Raw genomic sequence first — 22,625 nt, forward strand, 5'->3', positions numbered from 1 at the left:
ATGAATAGTCAGCATAGATTTCAAAAGAGAAAGTTTTGCTTGACCAACCTTACTGAATTTTTTGAAGAGGTAACGGAGTAGACAATGGTAATGCAGTAGATACAATTTATTTAGATTTTCAAAAGGCCTTCAATAAGGTACCCCATGATAGACTTGAATAAGGTCAGAGAATGTGGAGTCAGGGAACAAGTAACAGAATGGATAGCTAGCTGACTTCAAGACAAAAAGTAGATAGGGGTAAAAGGTTCACAGTTGCAGGACATGGGTAGCGGTGTTCCACAAGGATCGGTGCTGGGACCACTGTAGTTCACAACTTATATTAACGATTTAGACTTTGGAATCAAAAACACAATTTCTAAATTTGCAGATGACATCAAAATGGGAGATAGTCAATACCGAGGAGGGCTGCAACAAATTACAGGAGGACATTCATAAACTTGCAGAATGGGCATATAATTGGCAAATGAAGTTCAACACATACAAATGTATTACATTTTGGTGGGAAGAATAGGGAGGTCACTTATTACTTAGAGGGTGCGAGTTTAGGTGGGGTAAAGGAACAAAGGGATCTCTTGAGTACAAATACACACATCACAAAGTTGCGACAGGTTTGCAAGGCCATTAAAAAAAAGCAAACCAAACACTAGGATTTATTTCTAGTGGGATAGAATTGGAAAAGTAGGGAATTTATGCTAAACCTGTATTGAACCTTGGTTAGATCACATTTAGAATACTGTACAGTTCTGGTCACCATATAAAAAGGTTATAGAGGCACTGGAGAAGGTGCAGAGACGATTTACAAGGATGATACCAGAAATGTGAGGGTATACATATCAGGAAAATATGAACGGGCTGAGTCTCTTGGAAAAAAGAAAGCTAAGGAGTGACCTAATACAAGTCTTTAAAATTATGAACGGTTTTGATAAAGAGTGGATAGAGAGAGAATGTTTCCACTTTGGGAAAGAGCCTAAATAGAGGCCATCAATATAAGATAGCCACCAAAAAATCCAATCGGGAATTCAGAAGAAATGTCTTTACCCAAAGAGTGGTGAGAATGTGGAACTCGCTACCACAAGGAGTAGTTGAAGTGAATAGTATAGGGGAGGCTAGACAAGCATATGAGGGAGAAGGGAATAGAGGGTTATGCTGATAGATGGGAGGAGGCTCGAGTGGAGCATAACCGCCGGCATGAACTGGTTGGGTTGAATGGCCTGTTCCCGTGTTGTATATCCTATGTAATGTAATCAATGAAAGTCAACATGGATTTGTTAGAGGCAAATTTTGACTCTTTGAAATAGTGGAGATGGTTGATGTGTACATGAACTTTCAAAAGGTGTTCAACAAAGTACCATATCATAGACTTGTTAGCAAAATTAAAGGGACAGTGGCAACATAGATTCAAAATTGGCTTAGGGGCAGAAAGCAAAGAGTGGTGGTGAAGAGTTGTTTTTCAGACTGGAGGAATAAAACAGTGGTGTTCCCCAGGGATTGGTATTGGGAACACTCTTCTTTTTGGTATATATTAATGATCTGGACTTTGGATATATAGGGCATCATTTCAAAGTTTGCAGCTGATTCGAAACTCGTGTAGTAAACAATGAGGAGGATAGTATCAGACTTCAGGATTACATAGACTGGTAAAGTGCACATACATGTGCCACATGGAATTTAATGGAGAGAAGTGTGACGTGATACATTTTGGAAGGAAAAATGAACGCAATTGATACAATTTTAAAGGAGATGCAGGAACCGAGATCTGGGGGTGTAAGTACACAAATCTTTGATGGCAGGACAAGTTGAGAAGACTGTAAAAAGCGTATGGGATCCTTGGCTTTCATACTAGAGGTATAGAGTACAAAAGCAAATAACTTATGCTAAACCTTTATAAACCACTGGTTAGGCCTCAGCTGGAGTATTGTGTTCATTTCTTGGCACCGTATTTTAGAAAGAATGCTAAGGCCATGGAGAGATTTACTAGGATGGTACCAGGGATGAGGGACTTCAGTTATATGGAGAAGCTGGGGTTGTTCTTGGTGGAGATTTGATAGAGGTGTTAAAAATCATGAATGGTTTTGATAAAGTAAATAAGGAGAAACTGATTCTAGTGGCAGCAGGGTTGAGGACACAGATTTAGGTGATTGGCAAAAGAACCAGAGGTAACATGAGGACAATTACGCAGTGAGTTGTGATCTGGGATGCACTGCCTGAAAGGGTGGTGGAAGCAGATTCAATGGTAACTTTCTAAAGAAAATTGGATAAAGAAGGGAAAAACTTTACAGGCTATGGGGAAAGTGCAGGGAAGTGGCATTAATTGGATAACTACCAAAGATGCACAATGGGCCGGATGGCCTCCTGTGTAGTATCATTCTGTGAACTCTTTAATGGTTTCTGATGTCTTTTTGTGGGTGAAGAAGCATAGATCCCTGGAGTGAAATGGATGGTCCTGTTTTAATAGTTTTCTCTCCTCATTTTCCCCCTTTCCGTTCGACACCGACATCTGCTGGGTTATAGTTTCATGAGAGCTAGTCACTTTTCTGTACCTCACCGATGTGGCCTTCATGTGTAAGCCTAAACAGTAAGTACCAGCAGGCTGCTCAGTTACTGGGTCATCATAGTCGAGGCACTTTGTGCTTTCAGCCAATGTGCAGACATGCAATTTGCAGTCGAAACTTCTACACAGTAATAGGGAGTGAGAAACCAAAGTTTAGTGACTTTCTTTTCCTTACTTACGCTTGCATTCAGGCATGTCTTTGTTCCATGTTCCATCTTTCTGACAAATAGCAATGAACGATGGTAACCCTTTATCATCCTGGAGGAGAAAAATATAAAGAATTGCAGGACTGTTAATTCTCAATAAGTGAACAGATTCATTCTGTGCTGAGTTACTGAACCACGCAGACCAGGAAAGTCCTAGGTTTGATCAGTGGTCTGTTCAAGTTAGTTGATCTCAAACTGGAATGGTGGTTGAAGTGGGGGGGAAGGGGAGTGAAATTAAGCTCATCAGGAGGGAGATAGTAACTCCAAAATGCTATCTTGTGTTCTCTGCTGTAACTTGACCTGTGAACATCTGATGTGGCCAAGCTTAGGCTTATCTTTGATTTCTGCCCTACCCCTGTCACAAAGTTGAATAGCTCTCCAGTGCTTACCATTCAGGGTCAGAAATAAAGAATGACCACATGAACAAGGCTTAAAAGGCAAATTAACAATTTTACAACTGGCTACAGGATAGCCACAGTGAGAAATGTAAATGTTACACTGATACAGTTGAGGAACTTTTCTGATGTTAGCACTGAGGCACATTGGAGAGAAATGGAGGGAGTTTTACTTTGTATATAACCATGCTATATCTCGAGTACCAGTTTTCACATTTTCAAGCACATTCCAGTAATTATCAATGTTGATGGTATATCTATAATAATAATAAGTCTGTTTTTGTCTGTCCTGGGGCAGGGCTGGAAGCACGTGGTCGGGACTGAGTGACAGTTGCACCAGCCAATGGGCAATCAGGGCAGGGAGTGATGGCGCAAATTCTAAAAGTTTCGTTGACGCTGGGTCTGCTCCAATGAGGCGGCAATAGATGGGGTGGGGGAGGGAGGCCTCCCCGGGCGCTGCTGCGGAGCCGAGAGGAGTGCGCAGCGGGAGCGGTGGGAGAGAAAGGAGGGCAGGGAGGACATCAGCGTTGATTCTATAGACGAAGAAGATAACAGTCTAAATAAGTACTGCTGACTGCAAATGTCTGCTAGTATTCAATATGGAACAGTTTGATTTTTAGTAATCCACTGTCGTTAAAGAAGTGTGGTACTTTAATCTCTGCAAGGATGCTATCCTATATCAGCTATATTCTGGCCATCCCTGTTGGCTATGGCATCTGCTGACCAATTTTTTTTTTAAAAAACTCCATACAGCTGCACATAACAATAGGCCAGATGTATTTCTTTTTTGCTACATGGAAGGCACTGACTCATTTATGGAGTATAGTTCCATCGCAGCAGTTGCCTTTTTGTTATGTTCCCAAAGTGGACATTTTCACATAGCGAACCCAATTCTATCCTCACCTAACAGGAATATGTAAGCATCATCATAGGCGATTCCTCGAACGAGGATGGCATGCTTCCACGAGTTCACAGGTGTTTTGATGAAGGACCCGATGTTCTAGTCCTGAACTCCAATTGAGGGGGTGGAAGATGCCTGTGCGTGAATTTTTTTAATGAGTGGTGACTGTTGCACACCAGCCACCACGCGGACTTGACAGATCTAGGTCTTGGTCTAGTGGCAAGGATTAACCAAGACGACTGTATGGACATAGTGCGCGCTTACATCGCCCTGGGCCCTCATCTGTCGCATATCCACCATGATCTCTCGCCACTCCTCCGCCATAAACATTCACCGCATCTCGCCGCTAATCCGTCCCAACCTTCCCACTCCTCTGTTAGAAATAGATATACAAGTGCATGTGCAAACACACAAGTTGTCAGCAGAAGTCACTGGACAGTACTGCTGCCCTACGGGCCCTGAATGCTGAGGCCAGTTGTACTTTATCTACCCTCTGGAGATCTTCCAATCCCCGATGGCTTCCAAGTTTATAGTCTTTCCCACACAGTCCAACCGCTTCGACCTCCTTCCCAAGATCGGCATACAGGGCTGTCCTGGTAGACCCATCGTTACGGCCTGTTCCTGTCACACAAAATTTCTTTGACTCCTTTTTCTCCCCTTGTCCTCTCTCATTCGACCTATATCCACGACTCTTCCAACACCCTCCGCCACTTTAACTATTTCCAGTTTCCTGGCCCTAATGTCTCCTTTTCACCATGGACATCTAGTCCTTCTACACCTCCATTCCTCTCCAAGATGGTCTGTAGACCATGTTTCTTCATTGAATGGAGGCCCAACCAATCCCCATCCATCACCCTCCTCCACCTGGTTGAACTTGTATTGAACAACTTTTACTGTGTCGCTATGGGAACTCGCATGGGTCCGAGCTCTGCCTGCTCTTTCATGGGATATGTGAAACATTCTTTGTTCCAGTCCTACTCGGGTCCCCTCCTTCATTTCTTTTACCGGTACATTTAATGATTGCGTTGGTACCGCTTCCTGCTCTCGCCCAAACTGGAAAATATAATCAACTTTGCTTACAATTTCCACCCTTCACGTGGCCCATTACAGACTCTTTCCTTCTTTGACTTTTCTATATTTCTGGGGATAGGCTGTCCACCAATACCTACTATAGACCTACCAACTCCCACAGCTACCTTGATTGCATTTCTTCACACCCCGCTTCCTTTAAGGACTCCATTCCATTCTCCCAGTTTCGATGTGTCCGTCACATCTGTTCTGGTGATGCCACTTTCCACACTAGTGCTTATATGTTTTCCTTTTTCCAAAACTGAGGATTCCCCTACACCATGGTTGACGAGGCCCTCAACTGTACCTGTCCCATTTCCTGCACTTCTGCCCTTATCCTTTCCACTCCTTCCCAGAACTGCAATAGGGCCCCCTCGTCCTCACCTTGCCACATTCAACAAATCATCTTCTGCCACCTCCAGCGCAATGTCACCACCAAACACATTTTGCCCCCCTTTTTAGCATTCTGAAGGGACAATTCCCTTCGTGACAGCCTCACCTACTCTTCCAATACCCGCTCCTTTTCCCCCAGCAACTTTCCATGCAAGCAACAACACGGGAGTGACGACACTTCAAAGGGCGCGAGTCAGACGAGCAGTGGGACCAGAAACAACGCAAATGGGAGTAGCGGCGACACTACAAAGGGCGCAAGTCAGCCAGCCCAACCAGCACCAACTGACCTGGGAGGATAAGAAGTCAAAAGATTCAAAATGTGATGTCACTGGAAAGCAGGGAAGTGATTGGTTAGTCAGTTTTTCTCTCTTGGACATTTGTTTAAATTAAGAGCTGGGATTAAAAATCAAAACTTGACAACTCAATTAAATACATGGCAGGGCAGGCGATGTGTTACTGCTGTTGCATGTCGAAGTTGGTTGACCCCATTGAGGTCCACGGCGACCACATCTGCAGCCCAAGGAACTTCAGCTCCGTGTTGATGAGTTGTAGTTCGAGTTGCGGACATTGCGACACATCAAGGAAGGGGAGAGTTACCTAGACACTGTTCCAGGAGGCAGTCACATTCGTTAGATTCATTAATTCAAATTTAGTCCGTTGTCAGGGACCGGAGGGTGTGACTACAAGCGAGGCAGGTATGGGGACCCAGGAGGTAGTGATGGAGGAGCCTCAGCCCTTGCTCTTGTCCAACAGGTACGAGATTCTTGCTCCCTGTTTGGACGAGAGCAGGGACTGCGGGGAGGATGAGCAAACTGACCACAGCATCATGGCACAGTGGGCCATTCAAGTGGGGGGAGTAAAAAGAAATGTTGTAGTGGTAGGGGACAGTATAGTTAGGGGGATAGATACTGTTCTCTGCAGATGAGAGCATTAGTCCCGAAGGCTGTGTTGCCTGCCCGTGCCAGGGTTAAGGACATCTCCTCTGGGCTGGAGAGGGGACGATCCAGTTGTCGTGGTCCAGGTAGGTACGAATGACATAGAACAAAGAAAGAGGTTCTGCTGAGGGATTATGAGCAGTTAGGTGCTAACTTAAAAAGCAGAACGACAAAGGTAAGAATCTCTGGATTACTACCTGAGCCACAAGCAAATTTGCGTAGGATAAATAAGATCAGAGAGATGAACATGTGGCTCAAAGACTGGTGTGAGAAAAATGGGTTTCGATTCATGGAGCACTAGCACCAGTACTGGAGTAAGAGGGAGCTGTTCTGTTGGGACGGGCTTCACTTGAGCCAGGCTGGTGCTAGTGTCCTGGTGAATCGAATACCTAGGGCTGTAAAGAAGGCTTTAAACAAAATAGTGGGTGGGAGGGTTCAATTGAGTGGAAGTTTAAAAAGTCAAAGAACAAGGAGAAGGCAATAGAGCAGGGTAGTGGTGGAGGAAATGATAACCGAAGTGTGATAGGAAGGGACAGAATGTATAAAAATAAGAGTGTCAGAAAGTGGGGTCAAAGCAGGGAAAAATGGTAAAAAGACAAAATTAAAAGCTCTTTATCTGAATGCACGCAGCATTTGTAACAAGACAGATGAGTTGACGGCACAAATGGATATGATCTGATAGCCATTTCAGGGATGTGGTTGCAAGGTGACCAAGGCTCGGAACTGAATATTCAGGGGTATTTAACAATTCGGAAGGATAGACAGAAAGGAAAAGGAAGTGGGGTAGCTCTGTTAATAAAGGATGAGATCAGTGCAGTAGTGAGAAATGATATTGGCTCAGAAGCTCAAGATGTAGAATCAGTTTGGGTGGAGATAAGAGAAAGAAGTCACTGGTGGGCATAGTCTATTGGCCCCCTAAGAGTAGCTTCACTTGGACGGAGTATAATGAAGAAATAATGGAGGCTTGTAAGAAAGGTACGGCAATAATCATGGGCAATTTTAATCTTCTTGTTGATTGGACAAATCAAATTGGCCAAGGTAGCTTTGAGGAAGAGTTTATAGAGTGTATCCGGGATGGTTTCCTTGAACAGTATGTTGCGAAACCAACAAGGGAACAGGCTATCTTAGATCTGATACTGTGTAATGAGACAGGATTAATGATCTCATAGTAAAGGATCCTCTATGAAAGAGTGATCATAGCATGGTTGAATTTCAAATTCAGTTGGAGGGTGAGAAAGTAGGATCTCAAACCAGTGTCCTGATTTTAAATAAAGGCGATTACAAAGGTATGAAAGCAGAGTTGGCTGAAGTGGACTGGGAAAATAGATTAAAGTGTAAGATGGTTGATGAGCAGTGGCAGATATTTAAGGAGATATTTCATAACTCTCAACAAAAATATATTTCGGTGAGAAGGAAAGACTTTAAGAGAAGGGAGAACCATCTGGCTAACTAAGGAAGTAAAGGATGGTATCAAATTGAAAACAATGGCATACAAAGTGACCAAGATTAGTGGGAGGCCAGAGGATTGGGAATTTAAAAAAAAAACGGCAAAGGACGACTAAAAAAAAAATAGAGAGGGAAGATAGTTTGAGAGTAAACTAGCAAGACATATAAAAATAGATAATAAGAGTTTCTACAGGTATATAAAAAGGAAGAGAATAGCTAAAATACACATTGGTCCCTTATAGGATGAGACTGGGGAATTAATAATTGGGAACAGGGAAATGGCAGAGAATTTGAACAAATATTTTGTATCGGTCTTCACGGTAAAAGAGACTAAAAACATCCCAATAAAGGATAAGGGGCTATAGGGAGGGAGTAACTTAAAATAATCACTATCTCTAAAGAAAAAGTTCTTGGTAAAATAATGGGATTAAAGGTGGACAAGTCCCCTGGACCTGAAGGCTTGCATCCTAGGGTCATAAAAGAAGTGACTACAGAGATAGTGGATGTATTGGTTGTGATCTACCAAAATTCCCTCGATTCTGGAGAGGTTCCAGTGGATTGGAAAACCGCAAATGTAACTCCTATTTTAAAAAAAAAAAGGCAAACAGAAAGCAGGAAACTATAGACCAATTAGCCTAACATCTGTCATTGGGAAAATGCTGGAGTCCATTATTAAGGAAGCAGTAGCAGGGCATTTGGAAAAGCATACTTCAATTAAGCAGATTCAGCATGGTATTATGAAAGGGAAATCACGTTTGACAAATTTGTTGGAGTGCTTTGAGGATGTAATGAGCAGGATGGATAAGGAGAAACCAGTGGATGTGCTGTATTTGGATTTCCAGAACGCATTCAATAAGCTGTTACATAAAAGGTTACTGCACAAGATAAAAGTTCACGGGCTGGGGGTAATATATTAGCATGGATAGAGAATTGGCTAACTAACAGAAAATAGAGAGTCGGGATAAATGGGTCATTTTCCGGTTAGCAATCAGTAACTAGTGGGGTGCCGCAGGGATCGGTGCTGGGTCCTCAACTATTTACAATCTATATTAATTACTTCGATGAAGGGACCAAGTGTAATGTTGCCAAGTTTGCTGATGATACAAAGATGGGTGGGAAAGCAAATTGTGAGGAGGACACAAAATCTGCAAAGGGATATAGTGAGTCGGCAAAAATTTGGCAGATGGAGTATAATGTGGGAAAATGAGGTTATCCACTTTGGCAGAAATAATAGAAAATCAAATTATAATTTAAATGGAAAAAAATTGCAAAGTGCTGCAGTACAGAGTGACCTGGGGGTCCTTTTGCTTGAAGCACAAAAAGTTAGTATGCAGGTACAGCAAGTAGTCAGGAAGACAAATGGAATGTTGGCCTTTATTGCAAGGGGGATAGAGTATAAAAGCAGAGAAGTCGTGCAACTGTACAGGGTATTGGTGAGGCCATATGTAGAGTACTGCATACAGTTTTGGTCACCATATTTAAGGAAGTATATATTTGCATTGGAGGCTGTTCAGAGAAGGGTGTTGACTTATGAAGATCGGTGAGTAGGTTGGGCCTATACTCATTAGAGTTCAGAAGAATGAGAGGTGATCTTATTGAAACATATAAGGTAATGAGAGGGCTAGACAAGGTGGATGCAGAAAGGATATTTCCACTCAGGGGAAACTAAAACTAGGAGACATAATCAGAGAATAATGGGCAGCCCATTTAAAACTGAGATGAGGAGGAATTTCTTCTCTAAGGGTTGGAATTCTCTGTCCCAGAAAGCTGTGGAGGCTGGGTCATTGAATATATTTAAGGTGGAGTTGACAGATTTTTGAGCGATATGGGGAGTGGGCAGGGAAGTGGAGCTGAGTCCATGATCAGATCAGCCACGGTCTTATTAAATGGTGGAGCAGGCTCAAGGGGCCAGGTGGCCTACTCCTGCTCCTATTTATTATGTTCTTATGTATGTATATATATATGGAGTGATTATTTGCAACAACTTTTTTGTGTCCTTCTGTGCATGTGTGCCTTGGACTCCGCCCCCTTTTTGCACATGCTCGACTGGATCGAGCCTGTGCAAAAGGGGGCGGAATCCAAAGCACGCATGCGCAGTGTGATATACAAGCAAGCTGGAAGTGCGGCCCAACCATGAATTGTGTGGAGTTCATTGCCACTGGAGCTGCTTCTAGGGCTTTGGGGTTATCTCCAGGACCTTTGGCTAGAATATCACTGTGATTATTTGCACAAACAGTCTTGCAGCCTTCTGAAAGAGAAAGGAAATCAGAGATGGGAGAGAAAGAGACTGAGACAGAGAGGGAAAGACTGGGGCTGAGAGAGAGATTGGCAGGTGGGGGAGGGGGGGGGAAGAGAGACTGCGGGGAGAGAAAGACTGGGGGGAGAGAGACTGGGGGGGATCAAAGGGGAGAGAGGGAATTCAGGAAAGATGGATCACATTCTTCCAACCCCACCTCCTTTACACCCACACCACAATCTCCCTCTCCTCTCTTTACACCTAGTTGATTTTTCGTAAAACTCGGTGCGTGTGTGACAAGTGACATTGGAGCGGACGAAATCCAGAATTCACGGAACTGTCACTATTCACTTCACTTCACACCCAATAAACCTGTTAACAATCCACGGCCCACACACAATGCCCCATCTATGGTGCAGGGCAGGGAAGGGTAAGGTCAGGAACTTGTTAGGGGGACAAGGTCATGATTCTATGGGGGAGGAACTTGGGCAAGGGGAGCAGGTCAGGAACTTTGGGGGGATGTCAGAAACGGGCGGGGGAGGGGGGTAAGGTCAGGCAATTGGGTGGGAGAAGGTTTTAACCCATAAGTGGGCCCTGGCTGTTCAAAGTGAGCTCCCTTCTGTCTGGAGTCGGCAGTCAGAATTACACTTTGCAAAGTCACTGATTATGTAGGCAATGCGGTTTTAATTACACATTCCAGAGAAACTTCTGGGTGTGTCTTGTCCTCCAAGGGGACCAATCAGCAATCAGTTCATGTGATCAAGGGGTCCCAATCAGAGCTTTTCAATGTTACAAATAAGCATGTCTATAGAAAAAACACTGCTCCTCCACAAGCTTCGCTACACCAGTATCGCGCAGAGAGACTTGGCATTGTAATACATGTAAGGGCATAAAGTTGCGGTAATTACCCACGAAAAATGCCGCAAAAAGTTCAGGCTTATCCATTCAAGTGTAAGTGAATTAAACCAAATAGAACTGTGCTAGTTGCATGTTTGGTCCTGCAGTGTCTTTCTGTTGGAACATCCTATGATAAATAACCATTGAAAGATGTTAAACTTTAATGACTTGGATGTGGGTGTACAGGGCACAATTTCAAAATTTGCAGATGACAAACTTGGAAGTACAGGGAACAGTGAGGAGGATAGTGATGGACTTTAAGCGGACATAGACGGGCTAGTGGAATGGGCGGACACGTGGCAGATGAAATTTAACGCAGAAAAGTGCGGTGATACATTTTGGTAGAAAGAATGAGAGGAAATATAAACTAAACATAGAAAATAGGTGCAGGAGTAGGCCATTCGGCCCTTCTAGCCTGCACCACCATTCAATGAGTTCATGGCTGAACATGCAACTTCAGTACCCCATTCCTGCTTTCTCACCATACCCCTTGATCCCCCTAGTAGTAAGGACTTCATCTAACTCCTTTTTGAATATATTTAGTGAATTGGCCTCAACAACTTTCTGTGGTAGAGAATTCCACAGGTTCACCACTCTCTGGGTGAAGAAATTCCTCCTCATCTCGGTCCTAAATGGCTTACCCCTTATCCTGTGACCCCTGGTTCTGGACTTCCCCAACATTGGGAACATTCTTCCTGCATCTAACCTGTCTAACCCCGTCAGAATTTTAAACGTTTCTATGAGGTCCCCTCTCATTTTTCTGAACTCCAGTGAATACAAGCCCAGTTGATCCAGTCTTTCTTGATAGGTCAGTCCCGCCATCCCGGGAATCAGTCTGGTGAACCTTCGCTGCACTCCCTCAATAGCAAGAATGTCCTTCCTCAGGTTAGGAGACCAAAACTGTACACAATACTCCAGGTGTGGCCTCACCAAGGCCCTGTACAACTGTAGCAACACCTCCCTGCCCCTGTACTCAAATCCCCTCGCTATGAAGGCCAACATGCTATTTGCTTTCTTAACCACCTGCTGTACCTGCATGCCAACCTTCAGTGACTAATGTATCATGACACCCAGGTCTCTTTGCACCTCCCCTTTTCCTAATCTGTCACCATTCAGATAATAGTCTGTCTCTCTGTTTTTACCACCAAAGTGGATAACCTCACCTTTATCCACATTATACTTCATCTGCCATGCATTTGCCCACTCACCTAACCTATCCAAGTCGCTCTGCAGCCTCATAGCATCCTCCTCGCAGCTCACACTGCCACCCAACTTAGTGTCATCCGCAAATTTGGAGATACTACATTTAATCCCCTCGTCTAAATCATTAATGTACAGTGTAAACAGCTGGGGCCCCAGCACAGAACCTTGCGGTACCCCACTAGTCACTGCCTGCCATTCTGAAAAGTCCCCATTTACTCCTACTCTTTGCTTCCTGTCTGACAACCAGTTCTCAATCCATGTCACCACACTACCCCCAATCCCATGTGCTTTAACTTTGCACATTAATCTCTTGTGTGGGACCTTGTTGATAGCCTTCTGAAAGTCCAAATATACCACATCAACTGGTTCTCCCTTGTCCACTCTACTGGAAACATCCTCAAAAAATTCCAGAAGATTTGTCAAGCATGATTTCCCTTTCACAAATCCATGCTGACTTGGACCTATCATATCACCTCTTTCCAAATGCACTGCTATGACATCCTTAATAATTGATTCCATCATTTTACCCAATACCGATGTCAGGCTGACCGGTCTATAATTCCCTGTTATCTCTCCCTCCTTTTTTAAAAAGTGGGGTTACATTGGCTACCCCCCACTCCATAGGAACTGATCCAGAGTCAATAGAATGTTGGAAAATGACTGCATCCACTATTTCCAAGGCCACCTCCTTAAGTACTCTGGGATGCAGTCCATCAGGCCCTGGAGATTTATCGGCCTTCAATCCCATCAATTTCCCCAATACAATTTCCCGACTAATAAGGATTTCCCTCAGTTCCTCCTCACTAGACCCTCCGACCCCTTTTATATCCGGAAGGTTGTTTGTGTCCTCCTCAGTGAATACCGAACCAAAGTACTTGTTCAATTGGTCCGCCATTTCTTTGTTCCCCGTTATGACTTCCCCTGATTCTGACTGCAGGGGACCTATGTTTGTCTTTACTAACCTTTTTCTCTTTACATATCTATAGAAACTTTTGCAATCCGTCTTAATGTTCCCTGCAAGCTTCTTCTCGTACTCCATTTTCCCTGCCCTAATCAAACCCTTTGTCCTCCTCTGCTGAGTTCTAAATTTCTCCCAGTCCCTGGGTTCGCTGCTATTTCTGGCCAATTTGTATGCCACTTCCTTGGCTTTAATACTATCCCTGATTTCCCTTGATAGCTACGGTTGAGCCACCTTCCCTTTTTTATTTTTACGCCAGACAGGAATGTACAATTGTTGTAGTTCATCCATGCGATCTCTAAATGTCTGCCATTGCCCATCCACAGTCAACCCCTTCAGTATCATTCGCCAATCTATCCTAGCCAATTCACGCCTCATACCTTCAAAGTACCCTTCTTTAAGTTCTGGACCATGAATTAACTGTTTCATTCTCCATCCTAATGCAGAATTCCACTACATTATGGTCACTCTTCCCCAAGGGGCCTCACACAACGAGATTGCTAATTAATCCTCTCTCATTACACAACACCCAGTCTAAGATGGCCTCCCCCCTAGTTGGTTCCTCAACATATTGGTCTAAAAAACCATCCCTTAGACTGATTCCCGGGATGGCGGGACTGACCTATCAAGAAAGACTGGATCAACTGGGCTTGTATTCACTGGAGTTCAGAAGAATGAGAGGGGACCTCATAGAAACGTTTAAAATTCTGACGGGGTTAGACAGGTTAGATGCAGGAAGAATGTTCCCAATGTTGGGGAAGTCCAGAACCAGGGGACACAGTCTAAGGATAAGGGGGAAGCCATTTAGGACCGAGATGAGGAGGAATTTCTTCACCCAGAGAGTGGTGAACCTGTGGAATTCTCTACCACAGAAAGTTGTTGAGGCCAATTCACTAAATATATTCAAAAAGGAGTTAGATGAAGTCCTTACTACTAGGGGAATCAAGGGGTATGGTGAGAAAGCAGGAATGGGGTACTGAAGTTGCATGTTCAGCCATGAACTCATTGAATGGCGGTGCAGGCTAGAAGGGCCGAATGGCCTACTCCTGCACCTATTTTCTATGTTTCTATTATGCACTCCAGGAAATTCTCCTCCACCGTATTGCTTCCAGTTTGGTTAACCCAATCTATGTGCATATTAAAGTCACCCATTATAACTGCTGCACCTTTATTGCACGCACCTCTAATTTCATGTTTGATGCCCTCCCCAACATCACTACTACTGTTTGGAGGTCTGTACACAACTCCCATTAACGTTTTTTGCCCTTTGGTATTCTGCAGCTCTACCCATATAGATTCCACATCATCCAAGCTAATGTCCTTCCGAACTATTGCCTTAATTTCCTCCTTAACCAGCAATGCTACCCCACCTCCTTTTCCTTTTGTTCTATCTTTCCTGAATGTTGAATACCCCTGGATGTTGAGTTCCCAGCCCTGATCATCCTGGAGCCACGTCTCCGTAATCCCAATCACATCATATTTGTTAACATCTATTTGCACAGTTAATTCATTCACCTTATTGTGGATACTCCTTGCATTAAGACACAAAGCCTTCAGGCTTGTTTTGTTAACACCCTTTGTCCTTTTAGAATTTTGCTGTACAATGGCCCTTTTTGTTCTTTGCCTTGGGTTTCTCTGCCCTCCACTTTTCCTCATCTCCTTTCTGTCTTTTGCTTTTGCCTCCTTTTTGTTTCCCTCTGTCTCCCTAAAGGGTACAACCCTAAAGGGGGTGCATGAACAGAGACCTGGGGGTATGTATGCAAAAAGCATTGAATGTGGCAGAGCAGGTTGAGAAAGCGGTTAAAAAAGCTTACAGGATCCTGGGCTTCATGAATAGAGGTATAAAGTACAAAAGTGTGGACATTATGATGAACCTGTATAAAACACTGGTTCGGCCTCAGCTGCAGTATTGTGTCCAATTCTGGGCACCGCACTTTAGGAAGGATGTGAAGGCAGAAAAGATTTACGAGAATGATTCCAGAGTTGAGGGACTTCAGTTTTGTGGGTAGACTGGAGAAGTTGGGGTTGTTCTCCTTAGAGCAGGAAACTTGAGAGGAGATTTGATAGAGGTGTTCAAAATCAGGAGGGGTCTGGACAGAGTAGAGAGAGAGAAACTGTTCCCATTGGCAGGAGGATCGAGAACCAGAGGACGCAGACTTAAGGTGATTGGCAAAAGAACCAAAGGCAGCACAAGAAAAAACTTTTTTACGCAGCGAGTGGTTAGGATCTGGAATACACGGCCTGAAAGTATGGTGGAGGCAGACTCAATCACCACTTTCAAAAGGGAGTTGGATAAGTACCTGAAGGTACCTGGCCTCCTTCCATGCTGTAACCATTCTATAATGCTGTGATAAGATAATAAATAGTAAGTAACCTACCTGCATTATCTCGTAGCCAGTGTCACAGGTAAGGTTGAACTTGTCTTTGAAAACGAATTGGGATTTCTCGGGTGTTATCTGACCTCTCTCAGGTACTATAGGATATGGACAAGGAGTTGCTGTATGAGATTGAAAAAATAACTTTAGGCCTTTGTGAATTCTTTCAGGCATTCTTCATAATGATCCATACTTAATGTGTATTCATTATGTAATGCTGTAAAGTCCTCACTAGTAATGCAAAAATGGTGATGCAAGTTTGGAATCAGGTCCTGGAGAGAAGTGTGCCGCGATTTCGCTAACTGGTACAAGTTGGGGGCAGGTGGCATTGGTGGAGTGTGGGGAATGCGTTCCCAGCTGCAGCCTGCCCTCCAACAGCAATCTTCCGATGATTGGGTTTGTTAATTGCGGGGTTCCCGACCAATTAACAAGAAGCCGATCTGATGACCTCGTCTGAAGACACGTCATCAGCCGGTTTTCTTAAAGGGACCATGGCCAACATGGTCAGTGTTGTATAGCATTGAGCTGCTGCTGGCACTGACACTGACAAGCACTGCACAGAGGTGCACGGCTGCATCCAGCCTCTCCCATGGTTCCCTCCAGATGATTATGGAGGGAGTCACAGCACACAGAGAGGCCCTCTTCACTTCCAATGGATGGAAGAGACTTCCCTAGGACACCAACACAGCCTGATTGCACATTGCACAGGAGGGCACAAGCAGGGATGTGGTCAGGAGGACCTGGCTGCAGTGGCACAAACCTTTCAATTATCTCAGTAGATCACAAAACGTTATTGCAAAGCTACACTCCATATCATCCTGCTATGCCACTCATCACATCCCCATCACTCTGCCCTCCCTACCCTACTCCTGCACATCCTTACTCACACCAACTTACCTTGCACCTCCACCCATCCCTCGCTATCTACATTATTGCTTCCCAATCTTACTAGCCACCCCTCACACTCACCCTCATCCTGTTCCAATCATACCAACTAATAACACGCAAGAGAAGGCACTTGGGTTTTAGCCAATATTCATGTAGAGTTTCTGCTAATGTGTTGTCAAACATTGAAATCTTTATGTTGAACACTTTGTGTTCTTGGACAGATTTTTGTGCACCTTTTGGAAGTGGCTTACTGAGTTGTAGTGAATGGTCAGACATAAGGGAATCCTGCACAATGATGATGAGTGTGGAAGGAATGGTTTGGGCAATGCAGGGTTGCTTTATGGTGACAGTATGAGGTGGTGCTAACCTAGGTCATCATGTGGCAGCCAGGGTGCACAGCATCAAGTGAAGTAAATGTAGCCATGATGAGGTCATCCCTGACCCTCCGGACAACAATGTGGTGGGGTGCTGATGCCCTGTGTCCTGTGCAGCATCAGATGATTGCGGAGAAGGTTGGTGTTGTGATTGGTGATGCAGGTGAGTTTAGTGATGCTGGTGTTGGGGCTGATCGTGGTGGCATTCTGAGGAGCAAAGTGAGATTTTCTCAAGGGCACCAATGCTGCTGGAATAGATGGTAGGTGAGGTTGAAATGATAGAAGCGATCTGTCAATGATGAGAGAGGTTGCTCCAAGGAGGTGACAGTGAATAGAGAGTTCACTGCAAACACTTTCAAACTGCATACAGCTGAAGTTTCTTCCAAATCCTGAAGGCTTCAGCTTATCACATTGGAAAGTGAACAACTGCAATGGTAGCTTTTATATCACTTCTGCAGATGTCAACTTGCCAAAGCAATGAAGAGTCACTGAACCCGACTCCACTTACCTGGCATGTTCTCAGAGGGACAGAAAACCAGACATACAATTTTACCATCTTTAAGTGCCTGCTTTTAACCCTCTCAAGCAGCATTCAACTACCTCTTGACCTTAATTTAGTGGTCCACAGCTTGCTGTCAGGTTTGCGATCGGCACGCCTGTCATCTGAGAAACTCACACGGAGGCGGGTTTACAGTGGGATCCCCACCTGCTGTCAATCAAAGCCACTTTGACAGCAGGCCCGCCTCCAAACCCGCAAGAAGGAGCCTCACCACCACCATCTCAAGGTCAATTGGGAATGGGCAATAAACACCGGCCTTGCCAGCAACATCCATATCCCACGAACGAATATTTTTTTAAAAATCAATAAACCAAATAATGAGATGATTTTATGTACATTAGAAAAGTGTGAGTAATTGCCGAGAAATGAAGGTGAGTTAGAAAAACCTAAAACTGTACTATCATTGTGCAGAATTTATACTGCTCAGTCTCAGAAAATGATTAAGGTAAAACTCAGGTAATATTGAGATCAGTAAGGCTCAAACATTAACATTGTAAATAAGTTCAAAAAGAACATGTTTGTGATCTTATTAATCAGCTAATCTTCCTCTACTTGGGTATTGCTTGCACAGAGTAAATGCCTGGCTTTTCCAGTCAATTGGCTCTGAGAGGGTTAACTATGCTTTTGCTACCCTTCGAATGAGCCTGAACCGCTCCTTTTAAAAAAAAAAAAATTATTAACATTAATATGGTAAAAGTGTAAGACTGCTACGTAACTAGGAAAGCCCTAAATTCTGGGTGTTACTTCTCACCTGTTGTGGTGTATTGTATTTTCCAGCCAGTGTTTTCTCCCGATGAATCGGTGCTGAATATAATGTCGACTGTGTTACTCAATGTGGTAATGTTTCCTGGCAACTGGTCCCCACAAAACGATTCATATTTCTTTTTAGGTGTAGTGATCTACAATGAAAAATGAGGCAAAAAGGCAGAATTAAAGCTGATTTAATTTATTTGAGCTTCTGTCCAAAGATGACAATTGCCGTCTGCCATTAAGTACATCTCTGACAGGCAGCATTGTGTTTTAAACTTTTCATATAAAGATCATCATCGGTCCTATAGTACAAAATAAGGGTTCCACCTTGCAAACCAGACTGATAAATGGAAAGCATCTGATGCAGCAACAACGATTTGCAAATTAAGAGAATGGGAGAAAATTGACAGGTAAAGAGAAGAAAAAATGAATGTTTGCTTACAATGTAGGCAGCTTTAGGCATTTCAAAATATGATCTGTGTATATCAGTAGATCTGTACAATTGGTTGTTTTGTGGAATGTGGGCAGTGAGATAACCATTTAGAAAGTAGGAAAGTAACCAATCAGGGAGAAGAAGATTAGATATTGCACACAGACAGAATAACTGATTGTAAAAATAGACTTTGATATGAATATAGAGCGATTTAAAAACAGGCAAGGGAAACAGAGAAAAGATAGAGGATGTGCTATTGGTGAAAGTTATTTGAAAATAAATAATTTTACTCTAGAAATTGTGTAAGATGGTTAAGAACTGCGTAGCACATCTAAAAATAGCATTTTTCCAGAAACCAATTCCAATTTTGTTCTGCAGTGTTTTTGCTAAATTGCAAAATACTACTAGAATTCTTAGATTTAAACTAAGACCAAGACGGTTGCTGCCTGATGGCTCGGTTGGAAAGTCCAGTTTGGAGTCGAGCCATACACACCAGAAAGGTCACGGGTTCCAATGGGTCTCTGAGTTCGTTGATCTAGCTCGAATTGTAATAGCTGTGCTAGAATTGATCTTCAACACTCTTGTGCTAAGAAGGGGGTGGAATTCAGCCAAGATTCCCACTCCTACTAATCCGAATCACTGCTGACAAGTCCGTTAGGTAAGGGACTGCACCTGCACAGCTGAAATGTCTCCCACTGTTTAAGGGCCTACCAACAATTAAAGGTTTCCAGACGAATAATGGCTGATGGATATATTCAAGAGGGAGTTAGATATGGCCCTTATGGCTAAGGGGATCAAGGGGTATGGAGAGAAAGCAGGAAAGGGGTACTGAGGTGAATGATCAGCCATGATCTTACTGAATGGTGGTGCAGACTCGAAGGGCCAAATGGCCTACTCCTGCACCTATTTTCTATGTATCGGAGGATTGTTGGTGCCCGTTGAACTGTAAGCCAGCAGGATATAGTGCCTTCAGAAGAAGAGGAGAACCAAAGTGCAGAGGGGGATGAGAAATAAGGGGGTTGTACATGAAGCCAAAGTAGTTACAAACCTTTAGAGCATCGTAAGGACATGGGACATCAGGGTGAGATTCCACATCAAAGGATTCCACAAATTCAAGGACAATGCTGAACCCATCCTCCACTTCAATTCTATAATCGCACTTGGAGCTTTTGGCATAAGACATGGGATAGTTCGGACTTGAGAACTCTCCTGATCTCTCCGTGAAGATATTGCCACTGCATTGTACTGTTTAATGACAATAAATTGCAGAACAATTAAGGTGGGATTTACTTAAAATATTACAAGGAATTCCAGAGTTTAGGGCCGAGGCAGGTGGAAACATGGCCACCAATGGTGGAGCGATTAAAAATAGGGGTTACGCAAGATGGCAGAATTGGAGGAGCAGAGAGATCTCGGAGGGTTATAGGGCAGGAGAAGGTTACAGAGATAGGGAAGGGCAAGGTCATGGAGGGATTAGAAGCACTCTTAATTGGTCAAAAATCAGTGGCTAATTTTTGCAAAGAAATTAATGAGTTGTGATGGAGGTGAAATTATTCTTTTAATCAAAACACATTCACACAAGCTGAATTGTTGATGAATAAAAACAGGCTTTCTGCATTGTTAAAGAGGAATTTCACTTGCACTCTTATGTTAAAGAGAAAAAACCCACTTCAGAATTAGGGAGTATCAATTAAAAATAATATCCCAAGTTAAAATTGTTTTCTGGTTGTGTAAGATTAATATTAATTATTAATATATACGATACAGGAGCCGTTCCTTTAGATTGGAAAAGTGAGCATGTCACTTTGCTATTTAAGAATGGTGAGAGGAAAATTGGGAATTATAGACCAGTTAGCCTAACATCTGTTGTCGGGAAATTACTCGAGTCTATAATTCAGGATAGGGTGACCGAACATCTTAAAAATTTTCAGCTCATCAGTGAACCAGCATGAGTTTGTAAAAGGTAGGTCATGCTTGATGAACCTGATTGAATTTCTTTTGAAGAGCAACTAAAGTAGTGGACAGGAGAATGTCTATGGATGTTGTTATTATGGACTTCCAGAAGGCATTTGATAAAGTCCCTCATAAGAGACTGTTAACTGAGGTTGAAGCCCATGGAAATGAAGGCAGATTATTGATATCGTTAGGAAATTGGCTGAGCGGCAGGAGACAGTGAGTAGGGATAATGGTAGGTACTCTAATTGGCAGGATGTGACTAGTGGTGTCCCAAAGGGATCTATGTTGGGGCCTCACCTAGTCACTGCATTTATTAATGACTTAGATGATGGGATAGAAAACCATATATCCAAATCTTCTGATGACACAAAGATAGGCATCATTGTAGGCAGCTTAGATGAAAGCATAACATTACAGAGATATTGATAGATGAAGTGAATGGGAAAACTGTGGCAAATGGATTTCAATGTAGGCAAATGTGAGGTCATCCACTTTGGACCTAAAAAAGATGGAACAGGGTACGTTCTAAATGGTGGAAAGCTAAAAACAGTAGAGGTCCAAAGAGACTTGGGGGTCCAGGTACATAGGGCATTAAAATGTCATGAACAGGTACAGAAAATAATCAAAGGCTAATGGAATGCAAGCAGTCAAAGTACCAATATTAGCAGGTAGCTAATGTAACCCCACTATTTAAGAAAGGAGGGAGAGAGAAAAGGGGCAACTACAAACCTGTTAGCCTGACATCAGTAGTTGGGAAAATGCTAGAATTTTTTATTGATGTGGTAACAGGGCACTTAGAAAAGAATAATAGGATTAGGCAGAGTCAACACGGATTTATGAAAAGGAAATCATGTTTGACAAATCTATTCGAGTTTTTTGAAGTTGTAACAAATCGAATGGATGTGGTGTATTTGGATTTTCAGAAAGCATTCGATAAGGTACGACACAAGAGGTTGGGGCTCATGGGATTGGGGGTAATATACTAGCATGGATTGAGGATTAATTAATGGACAGAAAACAGAGTAGGAATAAACGGGTCATTTTCAGGTTGGCAGGCTGGAACTAGTGGGGTGCTGCAAGGATCGGTGCTTGGGCCCCAGATATTCACAATCTATATCAATGATTTGGATGATACAAAGCTAGGTGGGAATGTAAATTGTGAGGAGGATGCAAAGAAACTTCAAGGGGATATAGACAGGCTAAGTGAGTGGGCAAGAACATGGCAAATGGAATATAAGGTGGAGAAATGTGAAGTTATCCTCTTTGGTAGGAAAAATAGAAAAGCAGAGTATTTAAATGGTAAGAGACTGGGAAGTGTTGGTGTTCAGGGGGCCCTAGGTGTCCTTGTACACGAATCATTGAAAGTTAACAAGCAGGTACAGCAAGCAATTAAGAAAGCAAATGGTCTGTTGGCCTTTATTACAAGAGGATTTGAGTATAAGAGTAAAGATGTATTACTGCAATTATATAGGGCCCTTGTGAGACTGCACCTGGAATATTGTGTACAGTTTTGGTCTCCTTACCTCAGGAACGATATACTTGTCATAGAGGGAGTGCAACGAAGGTTCACCAGACTGATTCCTGAGATGGGGAGATTGTCCTAATGAGGAGAGATTAAGTAGACTAGGCCTATATTCTCTAGAGTTTAGAAGAATGAGAGGTGATTTCATAGAAACATACAAAATTCTTACAGGGCTTGACAGGGTAGATGCAGGGAGGATGTTTCCTCTGGCTGAGGAGTCTAGAATAAGGGGTCAGCCATTTAGGACTGAGATGAGGAGAAACTTTTTCACTCAGAGGGTGGTGAATCTCTGGAATTCTGTACCCCAGAGGGCTGTGGAGGCTCAGTCCTTGAGTATATTCAAGACAGATCGATAGATTTTTGAATATTAAGGGAATCAAGGGATATGGGGACATAGCAGGGAAGTGGAGTTGAGTTAGAAGATCAGCCATGATCTCATTGAATGGTGGAGCAGACTCGAGGGGCTGAAAGGCCTACTCCTGCTCCTAATTCTTATGTTGTGTTCTTATGATAGTATTCACACCATTTCATTTAATGGCTGTCCTTATGAGTGGAATTTAAGCCACATTTTATGTTTTC

The 22,625-nt window shown here is 43.2% G+C and overlaps 1 protein-coding gene across 1 annotated transcript in view; it reads right to left on the reverse strand.

Moving 5' to 3' along the window:
- LOC139229059 (mannan-binding lectin serine protease 2-like) overlaps positions 1-22,625 on the reverse strand; it is a 74,101-nt gene that overhangs the window by 3,793 nt on the left and 47,683 nt on the right. The window contains exons 5-8 of the mRNA XM_070860717.1: positions 19,617-19,813; positions 18,137-18,284; positions 15,568-15,686; positions 2,731-2,809 (exon numbers count right to left, since the gene is read on the reverse strand). Coding sequence (XP_070716818.1) covers positions 2,731-2,809; positions 15,568-15,686; positions 18,137-18,284; positions 19,617-19,813 — 543 coding nt within the window. The remainder of the gene's footprint in view (positions 1-2,730; positions 2,810-15,567; positions 15,687-18,136; positions 18,285-19,616; positions 19,814-22,625) is intronic.

This window comes from Pristiophorus japonicus, chromosome 18 (genome assembly GCF_044704955.1).
Source record: "Pristiophorus japonicus isolate sPriJap1 chromosome 18, sPriJap1.hap1, whole genome shotgun sequence".
Taxonomy (NCBI): domain Eukaryota; kingdom Metazoa; phylum Chordata; class Chondrichthyes; family Pristiophoridae; genus Pristiophorus; species Pristiophorus japonicus.